General features: G+C 32.2%; 1 protein-coding gene across 1 annotated transcript in view; it reads right to left on the bottom strand.

The window, feature by feature from the left end:
• The window catches only part of nfatc2a (nuclear factor of activated T cells 2a), a 37,864-nt gene extending 24,404 nt beyond the window's left edge, over positions 1-13,460 (bottom strand). The window contains 4 exon segments of the mRNA XM_051096993.1: positions 6,384-6,425; positions 6,427-6,553; positions 8,525-9,446; positions 13,009-13,460. Coding sequence (XP_050952950.1) covers positions 6,384-6,425; positions 6,427-6,553; positions 8,525-9,446; positions 13,009-13,132 — 1,215 coding nt within the window. The 5' untranslated portion in view covers positions 13,133-13,460.
• Between the last annotated feature and the right edge of the window lie 661 nt (positions 13,461-14,121).

Here is a 14,121-nt window from a genome sequence, read left to right as displayed (position 1 = left end):
ATCTATAATAGAATATGCTTTCTTGCTGAATAAATGTATTGAAGTACAAAAAATGTATAAAACATTATATTTGTCCTGCTTTTTGATGTTTTGGCCTACTGTTAAACTCAACTTGCTCTCTTAATAATAGCAGCTTTTATTTTCATTTTACGCCCTGAAGAAGATATCAGGGGTTCATCAAGTTTATTTATCCATCCTCAATCACTTCATCTTTGACAAAACTCCTCTCAGTTAGCGCGTCTATTCAAAGTGAAAGTAGCCTTGTCACCCGACCTGAATACAGCGTGCTGATTCGCTAAAATTGACATATTGCCTTCTGTTCACAAACCACAAATAAAAAATAACATGCATTTGCATCTCTGTTATTTTGTTAAAATTATTCACATTTTCACAGATTCTGCAAGCGGTTCCCAAACTTTCACATGCCACTGTAGATTTTTTGGAAATTTAATTATTTATTTATTTTTAAATTGCGTTAACTATGAAACATCTGCAAATAAAAAATGAACTTAAAGGTATAGTTGACCCAAATATGAAAATAACCCCATGATTTACTCACCCTGAAGCCATCCTAGGTGTAAATGACTTTCTTCTTTCAGTCGAATACAATCAGAGATATATTTAAAAAAGTCCTGGCTCTTACAAGCTTTATAATGGCAGTGAATGGCTGTTGAGATTTTTAAGCCCAAAAAAGTGCATCCATCCATCATAAAAAGTACACTGCATGGCTCCGGGACACACGTACGTCAGTTAGCGTAAGCTACAAAGTTTAAAATATGGATATTTTTCTTACACAAACACATCAATTCACTTCACAAGGCCTTTATTAACACCCCACAGCTGTGTGGAGTACTTTTATGATGGATGAATGCACTTTTTGGGCTTCAAAATCTCAACACCCATTCACTGCCATTATAAAGCTTGAAAGAGCCAGGACATTTTTTAACATAACTCTGATTGTATTCGTGGAAGAAGAAAGTCATATGGCTTGAGGGTGAGTAAATCATAGGGTAATTTTCATTTTTAGGTGAACTATCTCTTTAAAAAACTAAACATCAGCAGGACCTCAGACGCACATACGCAACAAGCTTTTTTTAGCAGCTCTTTTAGCGAAGATCTGCTCTCCTGGTTGGGAAGCGGAGACCTGCTGGAAACATTAGCATTTCCAGAAACCTTGAACTCCTGCCAGAAGGGCGTGTGCAGTCTGCAAACATCTTCTCATCTCCTTAAACTCGACAGGAAACCCATCAGTCACTCGCGAGCTCAAACTGCGGCAAGCTTTGTGGCCTACGGATCCTTCCAGTGTCATCCGATTGATCGTGGAAGATAAATTTCAAGTTCAAACCAAAATCTGAATGAGTTTGGAAATAATACAGAGCCTAATTGTAAAAACAAACCATGCATATGCAGATTAATGTGAGATTGCACTAATGCATCTTGGTTTGTTGTCTGAATTCCTGCACTGAAGGTTAATAATTCAGGAGGGCTTTCAAATCCTGCCCGACACAGAGGCAAATGGGTCACATTTTCATATGCAAAACATGGCAAGCCCAATGAGAAAAACAACTATGGCCTTGTCATTTTGTTGTAGATGGGCAAGATAAGGTGCACAACAAAACAGCCTTTATATAGCTGCATTATAACTTAATGTATTTCACAGAGACTGTAATTTAAGGGGGAATTTAAGGGCTTTGTGTAGGAAAACGACCAGTTTTTATATAATATGAGGCTGAAAAAGCTGCTTGATCATTTAGAGAGCTTAACTTTTCCATTTAAACTACTTGTAATAAACTAATTGTAGGGACAATCCCTACAATTAGAGATAAATGCATTGCTTAAGGGCACTTTGATGATCTCTGCAAACACAAACTTGGTATTAAACATGCAAGCCTTGAAAATGGCAATGAAAATCCCAACCTCACTTTTATGTGTGTTGACATATCTGATAAAATAAATTTTAAAAATGTAAAAAAATAAAAATGACCACCATGAAACCATGATAACCATAACCATGATAACGACATGAAAAAGATTCTAACAAGTAAAATACAATAAAATGTAAAAAAAAAAAAATAAAAAAAAAAATAACAATAATAACTGTACAATTTTGCTTATTTGCAATTCAATAAATGCAATTAATAAAATCAAAGTAACAAGTTATACAAATAAATTTTTTTTTTTAAGTGTAATATTTAAAAGTAGTTTAAATATATATATATATATATATATATATATTTTTTTTTTTTTTTTTTTTTTTTTTTTTTTAATGCAATTAATAAAAAAGAATACTGTGTTGACATTTCCTATTGAAATTTGGGTCACTTTGGGTCATAAAAAAAAAATTAAAAGTAAACATTTCAAAATAATAATAAAAAAAACTAAAATTTATAAATAATTTATATATTTTTATTTATATAGTTGTTATTTTGATTTATTAACTGCATATATTTAACTGCAGTTAATAAATCAAAATAACAAGTAATATAAATAAAAATATATTTTATAAATGTAAAATTTGAAGAAACGTTTTTTATCTTTTATATTTATATTTTAAAAAAATGGAATTAATAAATCAGTTTGTTAATATATCAGTTTGTGTCAAAACCACACAAGACAGATTACACGATAATTGAAAGTATTAGACGCTTTCAAAATGACTACATTTCAGCTGCTTCCTTCGCAAGCGACTGATGGGAAAACTGACCATGGTTAGTATCGTTAGTTGGATCATTTGTGATTTACTGAAAGTATTCAAATCAGCATGACACGACTGTACAAGCAGTGTCAACACTGAAAGCAGATGACACAAAAAACGCAAGTAACAAATTAGACGTGCACTTATAAAAAAAAAAAAAAAAAAAAAAAAAAAGTGTCTAGATCGGAAGGAAGCGTGCAGAAACCACAGAGCATGAAGATGCAGCTAAATTTACTCTGGAGTTCAAAAGCACATTGAGCAGGGCATGTGTCAACTCTCATATCTGGTGGACAAAATTGGTAAACAACAATGTTGCTTCAGGTATGTGGGCTGCATTGTGTGCAGTTGGAGCAAGTGAACTGCAGGTAGTACTAGGTTTAGTGACCTAGTAAAATTGAAATTTAGTTGCCTTTTTTTTAATATGAGAATATGAGGAAAGTCTTGCTTAAAAGCACCATCTGAGAAGGACTAATCATAAATGAGATCTCTTTAACACGTATGCTTAAATCTCCTGCTTCTCAGAAGTTTCATCTAAGGAAAAGAGCTCAATAATGTCTCCTCTAGAGCGTCTGTGCTCAGATTTGTCAATATACTAAAGTCTGCAATCAAAAATCAGATGAACTCAAGTGAAAGTTATATGTCATACTAAAATAAATAAATAAATAAATAAATAAATAAATATGTACGAAAATTGAGAAATATTCTGGGGGTTAAAGTTGTATTTCATCCCTATAAATAAATAATTAAAGAAATTGAAAGTTATATGTCACCCCAAGATAAATCAAATTAAATTAAATCAAAATAAATAAATAAATAAATAAATAAAGTTTTAAGAAAATTGATCAGTATTCTGGGGGAGAACGTTATATGTCATCCCAAAATAAATTAAATTAAATTAAATTAAATTAAATTAAATTAAATTAAATTAAATTTAAAAGTTTTAAGAAAATGTATCAATATTCTGGGGGTGAAAGTTATATGTCATCCTAAAATAAATAAATAAATAAATTTGTAAGAAAACTGAGAAATATTCTGGGGGTGAAAGTTGTATTTCATCCCTATAAATAAATAATTAAATAAATAAAGTTTTAAGAAAATTGATCAATATTTATCAATATGTCACCCCAAATTAAATTAAATTAAATTAAACAAATTAAAATGAATGAATAAATAAAGTTTTAAGAAAATAGGTTTATATATAAAATAGGTTTTATATATAATATTATGGGATGAATGTCATATCAATAAGTATGTAATAACATAAATAAGTATTACTTAAGTAATAAGTAAGAAAAAAGTAGATATTTTTAAAAAATTTTAAATACACAAACAAACACAAACAAACAAATGTTTAAGGACATACATATTACTATTTACTATTACTATTTTGAAACAAAAGTTTTTACTAGCAGCATAAGGTTTAGTTGATTCTGACCGCAGAATTCTATAAATCCTGTCATCCTGCATGAAGAGTCTAAATGCTTGTCTTTACGGTACAGGTGAGTGAGTGAGCGAGGGAGTGAGTCCGGTACGAGACTGAGTAAACACGGCCGTTTCCATGGGCCATCTGAGAACCTGGTTGCCATGGCAGCTGGCGAGCAGTGAGTCAGCGGTGAGGTCGGAAAAGTAAAGTAGAGGAAGGAGCAGTCCTGAGCAACTCCCGCCACGTGATTGGCCAGCGCGGCCTGCACTGACCACAGCCAGCGCCAGGGAATGGAAAGCATTAAACATTTTGGCTTTGCCAAGGCAGTCTCCAATCTTTAGCAGAGCGCTGACATCGGAAGGATGCTGGCCGCTCCGCTAACAAGACCATTAAAGATGGTTTACACTGAGAGAGCAAAAAGCAACAAGAGGGCTTTCATATAAACTGTTACCCGAGCAACATCAAACTCTCGATGGTAAACAAACTGAGCAATATCATGTGTCTTCAGAATACAGCTGCCATTACTGTGTCTGTAAAAGCTCCGTATAAACACAACTTCCTGAAGAGAATGAAGCAATCTAAAAGCAAATCTGGAAGCAAAACCCTCTTCCACTGAACTCTCTATGACAAAATAAAAATGACCAGAAAACATAAATAAATAAATGAATGTTTAAAATATATAATAACATATGTATAAAATATATATAACAAAGTAAAAATGCAGATAATTGTAAAAACAAATAAATGCAAAAAAAGTAAAAAGTAATACTAATAAAAATACATATTTTTAAAAATGCAATAAATAAAATAAAATCAATATAATAAAAAAATAAAAAAATTAATTTAATGTTTAAAATATATAATAAAATATATGTATAAACTATATATAAAAAAGTAAAAATGCAAATAATTGTAAAAACAAATAAATGCAAAAATAATAAGACTAATAAAAGTAATACTAATAAAAATACTTATTTTTAAAAATACACTTAAATAAAAAATCTAAAAAAAGTCAATTTTTTAAAAATAAATAAATAAAATGTTTAAAATATATAATAAAATATATGTATAAAATATATATAATAAATAAAAATGAAAACAATTGTAAAAACAAAATAAAATGTAAAAAGTAATACAAATAAAAAAATATATTTACAAAAATGCAATTAATAAAATAAAATCAATACAATTAAATAAAAAAATAACTAAAAAAATATATAAATGAGATACATGTATATATATATATATATATATATATTTTTAAAAATGCAATTAATAAAATAAAATTAATACAATTAAATTAAAAAAAAATTGCAATTAATTTAAAACGAACTAAATAAATATTTAGGATAATATATAACATAAAACAACTATATTAAATAATTAGTATAATATAAAATGAATAAAATTTTTATATATACACACACACACACACACACACATATATATGTAAAAAGTAAAAAGTAATACAATAAAAAATGTTTTTTTTTTGTATTTAGAATGCAATTTTTAATATATTTTTTATATTTATAATGCAATTAGTAAAATAGAATTTAAGAGGTAAAATAATAACAAAAAGATTACAATTACAATTTTAAAAAAAAATGGCATCTATAAAATAAATTAACGATTTAAAAAAAGTAAAATACACACACATAAACAATGTAAAAAAATTCAAATAGATCAATATATTTTTAAAAATATTTTTTACAAAATGCAATTAAATAAAATAAAATCTAGAATAAATAATTAGTAGTTATACAAAAGTAATACAAAAATATTTTTAAAATAATAAAATAAAACAAAATATAAAATAAAATAAGCAGTGTTGCTAGGGTGTTCTGGGAGGTTTATAAGGTGTTGCTTAGTGGTTGATAGGGTGTTCTATGTGTTGCTCAAACTGTTATTCAAACACAAAGTCTAGGCTTAACAATCTGCATTATCTGAGGTCTCACTTCTGTATCTTAATGAGTTACAAGCTGACATTTACATAATTATGATTAGGGATTTTAGGGAAAAAAAAAAGAAGAAAATCCCTGACCATAAGCATGAGCAATAAGAGCAGTGCTGCTCGTCTTAGCACGCACCACTAATGAATGAGCGCGTTCATTTGTGTGGGGATTGATAAAAGCACGGACAACACACTGACGAGCAGAAGGCCATTTTCATAGCCCTGACCTGGGGCAAAATCACCTCGCGCTGCATAATGACTAGGAAATACCTTCACACGCACGTCTAGTGAGACGAGACAGAACGAACACCAACCTGGACCACCGGGTGTCCTCCGGTAGGGGCCTTGACCGCCCCCGCGGCTGCCCTCGGTCTCGTAGTGAGCCCTGTGGTGCGGTTTGGGCTGCACCTCGATGTGCAGCTCATACTGATCGGTGCGGCTGGGCAGAGGCCACTCCAGAGGGGGCAGGGAGGCCACGGGGATGCTGGGACAGATGAAAGATGATAGTCATGCTCATTTGCTTCACATATCCGAGTCGTAGCATGAAAAGAGCAGCAGGTACGTGAGCCATGGAGGGTTTTGCAGAACATGCCATCTTATATAAGTAATAAGACTCTGCCACTGATACCAGGTCAAATTGCAAACATCTTTATAGCTTGGGGTCAGTTAGATTTTTTGTTTTTAAATAATACTTTTATACAGCAAGGATGAATTAAATTGATCAAAAGGGACAGTAAAGACATTATAGTGTTACAGAAGATTTCTATTTCAAATAAATGTTTCTTGAGCAGCAAATCAACACATTAGAATGATTTCTAAAGGATCACGTGACACTGAATAATGCTGAAAATATATATATTAAACTAGAAAACTTATTTAAAATTGTAAAATTGATTGATTGTTTTTACTGTATTTATATAAAATAAATGCAGTTTCTGAGGGCATAATTGCCTATTTTTTTTCCAAAAACCTAAAAGAAAAAAAACTTACTGCCCATAAATCATATTTTATCTTTTTTTTAACATTAATATTGATTATTAATATCAATATTAAATGTCACTGACCACAACTGATTTTGCTATTTTTATTATTCTTTTATATTAGAATTTTTTATATTATATTAATACTATATTAAATGATATTTTTGATATTTAATATTTAAACTTATCAGGGGCATAACTGCCCTTTTTTTCATTAAAAAAAAAAAAATCCTACTGACCGTAAACTATTTATTTATTTATTTTTATATGATATTAATATTATATTCAATTTATATGTACTTATTTGTTTTATATTTAAAAAAAAAAAATCAATATTTAAAATTATCGTGGACATAATTGCCTTTTTCCCAAAATCATTAAAAAAAAAAAACTCATAACATAAACCTATTTATTTGTTTTAGATGATATTAATAGTCTATTACATTTATATTTATTTAATTGTTTAGTTTAATATTTACATAACTTAATATTTAAAATTACTGGGGGCAAAATTGCCTTTTTTTCCAAAAACATTTAAAAAACAAAAATTACTGTCCATAAACTTAATTTATTTTTACATTTTATATGAAATTAAAATTATATTAAATGCATATTTATTTAAGTGCTTTGTTTAATATTTAAATAGATCTGATCTTTAAAAAAAAAAAAAAAAAAAAAAACTTATGGACCATAAACTTTATTCATTTTGTATTTTTATATGATGTTAATATTATATTAAATGTATATTTATTTCAGTGTTTTGTTTAATATTTAAATCATTTAATAATTTAAACTGGGGCATAATTGCCTTTTTAGACAAAAACATTTTTTAAAAAACCTTACTGTCCATCAACTTTATTTTTAAATTTTATATGAAATGTATATTAAATGTTAAATGTATATTTATTTAATTGTTTTGTTTAATATTTAAATGATTAAATATTATAAAAATTATTGGGGGCACAATTGCCTTTCTTCCCCCAAAAAACTTAATAAATAAATAAATAAATAAACAAAAAAACTTACTGACCATAAACTGATTTTATTTTATATGTTATTAATATTACATTAAATGTATATTTATTTAATTGCTTTGTTTAATATTTAAATAATTTAATATTTAAAATTATCTGCGTAATTGCCTTTTTTTTAAATAAACATTTAAAAATAAAACTTACTGTCCATGAACTTTACTTAATTTACATCAAATTAATTTTAATTTTTAATTTTTTTTTTTTTTTTTTTAATTAAGAATTTGTTTTTATTAAATATAATCATGGATATATCCGGATATCGTTTAAATATCAGTCACCGATAACCCTACTTTCTAGATCAGTATTAATATTGATACCCATAAAAGGGGTTACATGTACCACAAGAGCTGTAAATTTCTATCTTTACCAAACTGTAATGACGACAAACTATCTTCAAACCCTGCATTGAAGAAAAATTATGACACTTGAGCAAACATTTACCTGCATATTCCAGGCACCAGCTGTTTGGGCCAAATTTGAGGGATTACGAAGAACGGTTCAGGGCCAGGTTTGGTCTTCACATCCTGGTCACACGACACCAGGTAGCTCTCAGTGTGGTTGTCAGGGTAAACCGAGTAGGCCTGCTGGTTGGTCTTCACGATTTTGGTAGGAATGGAACTAGCTTGGGCAGCGCCAAAGCCATTCATGACCCCTGAGATGTTATTGGAGCCATAATGGTGGGCGTGATGCTCTTCGTGACCTCCGTGGGGCGACGGGCTGCGCGAACGGGCCACCGGCACCAGGTTTCTGTACATGTCGTAGGTGCGTTTGCATAGAGGGGAGGTGGAACGCGAGCCGGGCCGGGGCGAAGGAGAGCGCGGCCCCACGCAGCCGTCCTCGGCCAGGCTGGTTCGCGGAGAAGTGCCCGGACTGGTTCGAGGGGAACCCGTGTGGACGCCCTGGAGGCGTGGGCAAAGTTCTCCAGCCGCTTGGCTGTTGCTGGGCGAAACGCAAGGGGAAGCCCAGGGCGAGAGGTTCTCCGAGTGCCAGGAGGTGGATGAGTTGCTGCTGGCGGGACTCAGGCACTGCGGCTCCCGGTAGGCCAAAGGGTCGTGACCTGGCACGGTGAGACCGGGACTGGGGCTGGTGTTTATGAGATGGTTCTGGAGCGAGTCTCGACCATGGCTATAGTGCTCGCGGGAGGGTGTGATCTCGATTCGGGGGCTCAAGGCCTGGCTGTTGGGTCGGATGTTCTCCAGGAAGCCCTTCGGCTCCAGCTGCTCGTAGCCTGAGAGACCTTCGGCGCTGAGCTCGGTGAAGGAAGCCGCACACGGTTTAATACCGTACGGCTGAGCTTCCTCCACAGGATAGGAAAGGCCGGGAGAAGAGATGAGGTCTTTGTGCGAGGAGATGCTTTGATCATCTGTAACAAACAAACAACAGACACTAAATAGGTAAGAGTGTCCCAAAAACTCAGTAAACAAGGCATGCTGCCTACTATTTAAAATCTAATTTAAAAGTTTAAAAGCAGCTTTATAGTAATAAACAAGCAAATAAATACTAAAAGTAACACTAAATACAATTTAAGCAGTTAAAGGATTAGTTCACTTCCAGAACAAAAATTTACAGGTTCAGGATGTTCATGTATTTCTTCATTCGTAAAAAAAAATATGTTTTTTGAGGAAAACATTTCAGGATTTCTCTCCATATAATGGACTTCTATGGTGCCCCAAATTTGAACTTCCAAAACGTAGTTTGAATGCAGCTTCAAAGGGCTCTAAACAATCTCAGCCGAGGGAAAAGGGTCTTATCTAGCGAAACGATCGATTATTTTATTTTTTTTAACAGTTTTTATACTTTTTAACCTCAAATGCTTGTCTCATCTAGCTCTGTGTGAACTCTGTGTGAACTCTTTTTCCGGTCATGACAGTTAGGGTACGTCTAAAAACTCCCATATCATTTTCTTCTCCAACTTTAAAATTGTCCTGCATCGCTGCAGAAGTATCAACCCAGAGTTTTCAAAGTGAACATGTAAAGACGATCAAACGAAAAAAAAAAAAAAAAAAAAAAAAAAAAAAAAAAAAGGTAAAAACAGCGACGATTTTGAAGTTGGAGGAGAAAATTAGTTGGGAATTTCTAGACGTACCCTAACTGTCATGACCAGAAAAAAATATATAAATTGCCTTTTTTTTTTTTTTTTTGATAAGAAACCTTAATCCTAGGCTGGGATCGTTTAGAGCCCTTTGAAGCTGTATTTAAACTGTATTTTGGAAGTTCAAATTTGGGGCACCATAGAAATCCATTATATGGAGAGAAATCCTGAAATGTTTTCCTCAAAAACATAATTATGTTTAAATGCAGCTTAACATAATTAATGCATTTAAACATAATTAATTAAACACAATTATGTTTAAATGCATTTTGGAAGTTCAGATTTGGGGGCACCACAGAAGTCTATTACATGGAGAGAAATCCTGAAATGTTTTCCTCAGAAAAACATAATTTAATTTAATTTAATTTAATTTACGACTAAAGAAAGAAAGTCATGAACATCTTTGATGACAAGGGAGTGACTACATTATCTGCAAATTTTGTTCTGGAAGTGAACTAATCTTTTAAACAGCTTTAAAAAGATAACAGTGTCAACATTCAGGTCAATTTCAATGTTTGTTCAGTTAAGTTCAATAACAGTATGAATGTTGCAAAGTTTATTAGTTATGAAGCAAACTCTGTTTAGCTGTGAAGCAGGTCTACAGAAGACAAAAGTGTTGTTAGTCACCTCAATTTAATAATAAAATCTAATAATCAGATTACAGTTACTTTTTGTGGACTACATAATTACAGATTATTCACACAATGGCAAAAAATTATTCAGAATTTATTGGTTCTCCCTAATTTTACAATACCTTTCTAAAAAAAAAAATAATTCTGCTGCATCATATCGTTTAGCTTTGAACATTCATAATATAGAATGACCATGTAAATGTCATGTAAATTAATTTGCAAACCATAAATATGGGCACAAATAAAAAATATATCCTAGTTTGGGAAACCCTGGAGTAATGTAAAGTTTAACACTTTCTATGACATTGATAAAGAACAGAATATATTTTATTCGTTTTATAAACCAATTCAAATCTATACTTTTGACAACTTAGGTCAAAAGTAACCTAAAAGTAATCCAAAAGTAGTCAGAATATGTTACCTAAAATGAGTAATCTAGATTACATTAGAGACTACAAACTTTATCATGTAATTTGTAATCAGATTACATTTTAGTAATCTGCCCAGCAGTAATCTGTTACAAAATTCATTAGTTACGAAGCAAACTCAGTTCAACTATAAAGCAGCTCTACAGAAGAAAATAGTCATTATTAAGATCAAGTCAATCCAGTTTGGTTCAGTAATTGTGCAAAATTCTTGAAATTATGACACAAGCTGAATTTAGCTATAAGCAGCTGTACAGATTGTTATTCAGTTCAATTCAGGTCTGTCTAATTTTAATTAAATTCAGATTCAATAACAGTGTTTAAAAATAAGTAATAGTATACTGTATGCAACACTAAACATTTCAACTGACAACACATTCTGAAAGTGGCAATAGTACCGGCCTTGCTTCCAGAATTATTGTTCCCAAAGTGATTTTTAAAAAGTCTTTGTCTAGGAGTTAAAAGCCATGAACCAAACCAACTAGCTATGCAGTGAAGCGTTTTTGAAAATCGAACAAAATGTACAGGACGAAAGGTACAGGACATGAAACTTTGCAAATTACATAATAATGATCACAGGATGTTCATTACAACATTCATTGCAGAAAATGCATGAAAATACGCCATCGGCTGTGTTTCCTATGTAGTTTGTGTAGCTGTGTATTTTTTCATTCCACTTTTAAACATGATTATTATAAAAATAAGTTAAATGTGTAATGAGGACTTCAACAGAAGCATGCACCATCGATTAACAACCTTGTAGCTCAACGTAGGTCCCCATTTAAGTTATGATTTCACAATTAATCCCCTATAGAGAAAATGAATGGGTTTTTTTTTACTTCCGGAACACGACTGTTGCACTCTATGGAAATAAGTAAAGTTGTTTTGCATTTTTAATCAAATTTTGTGTATACAAACTGACTTTTTACACATTCGGTAATCCAATAAACAAACTTTGTTAAAACGAGTTCTGATTTCACACTGGAAATAAAAGGTTAGGTCGCATTGCATTATGGGACAGAGGATTCTACATAATGTGCTCTGTAGTGTTCTACACATTTTGGGGTATGTAGTAGATCACACAAAATTTGCATTCTGTCACATGTCCTGTTTTGGTATTATGTGTGATGTTGCGCTAGCAAGTTCAAGTGTCATTAACGTACAACATCAAAACTGTGAATGATAAGATCGTTTGGTCACAATCTACTGTAACTTTGAGATTATAAAGTACATGATTAGGTTAAAAGATTAATTACATTTCTGATGTGCAAAATATCATGTCTTAGATGAAATGTGCTTGGAAGTGTTTGGAAAAATGCAACTGTTGTCTAAAACGCCAGCAGTATTGTGAGCAATGATTGTTAAAAAATAAAAATAAAAATAAAATAAAAAATAAAAAATATGATTTTATAAGTAAATACCTTTTGTTGTAAAACAAGTGGCAACAAGTGAACAAAAATAAATAAATAAACTCTTACCAACAACTACAATAACGTATAATAAAAATCTAAAAATATACATGATATTAATATATTACATTATATTCTACTATTAATATGTCTATGCCCTTAATATATTGCAAAATTTTCAAAATCCTCCCAGGTAGGCGTTTCTGTCCCCATTTGGTTTTTACTGAGGTATTATATTAACACAAGCACACAAACTCATGTTTACGACTTCTTTGCAAGTTTCAATAGCTAGACATTATTTATTCTAATAGTAACAGTAATTCTATTCTTCAACACACATTTTACACAGAAGTTCAGTGAAACAAACCTTGAAGTGCCGCTGTGGATCCATACTCAAAGAGATACTCAAACTCCAGTTCATCCTGACAGTGCACCTGACTGAGCTCCTCAGCCAGTCCTAACGCAGTCTTATCGCCGTAAAAAGAGCTCATCTGTCTCAATCTGATTTATTTCCACCGCAGCAACTTCATAAACGCGTCGAGACAACGCCGGCTGTTTTACACGCGGAGGTCCGAGCGCCCAAACGCATGAATGAGATCGAGCGACAGACGCGCACTAGTGCAAGTTCAACTTCCGCCTTAAACTTCACTCACACCCCCGTTTACACTATCGACGACAAAAATCAGAACACGACCATTATTATCAAAGAAAGTGATCAGGAATGAGCGCAACAGAACGGACAGGACGCGTTAAGTGCGTCGCGTCGCTCAAGCACAATGTAAATAGAGTGACAGCTTGAGCAGGTTTGTATGAGTGTTTGTCGTGCTACAGGTGGTATAAAACAGTCTGCCTGTCAATCACACAGAGGTGATAAAATGGATGACACGCGCCTCCTGTTGACAGCTGCTAGTTATAACTGCGACACCTAAAGCAGCTAGTCCTTGATCTCAGATCAGCATTAGGGCGGGTGTGAATCCCGGCTTCATCCCGTATAACTGCTGCCCCCGGGTGTTCATCACTACACAATACGACACGACGATCAAACTAGATACAAACTAGACTGTCTATCTATTTGTCTATCTCTCTATTGCTGTGTGTCTGTCTATCTATCTATCTATCTATCTATCTATCTATCTATCTATCTATCTATCGATCAATTAACTGTCTATCTATATATCTATCTATCTGTCTATCTATCAGTTGTCTCTGTCTGTCTATCTGTCTATCATCTATCAGTTGTCTGTCTGTCTGTCTGTCTGTCTGTGCCCATCCGTCCTTCTATCTATCTATCTATCTATCTATCTATCTATCTATCTATCTATCTATCTATCTATCTATCTTCTGTCTGTCTGTCTGTCTATCTATCTATCAGTATCTGTCTGTCTATCTATCTATCTATCTGTCTATCTATCTATCAGTTGTCTGTCTGTTTGTCTGTCTATCTATCATTTATCAGTTGTGTGTCTGTCTGTCTATCTGT

Source organism: Labeo rohita, chromosome 23 (genome assembly GCF_022985175.1).
Source record: "Labeo rohita strain BAU-BD-2019 chromosome 23, IGBB_LRoh.1.0, whole genome shotgun sequence".
NCBI lineage: Eukaryota > Metazoa > Chordata > Actinopteri > Cypriniformes > Cyprinidae > Labeo > Labeo rohita.
The sequence above is the reverse complement of the archived record's forward strand: the minus strand, read 5'-3'. Positions and strand labels throughout refer to the sequence as shown.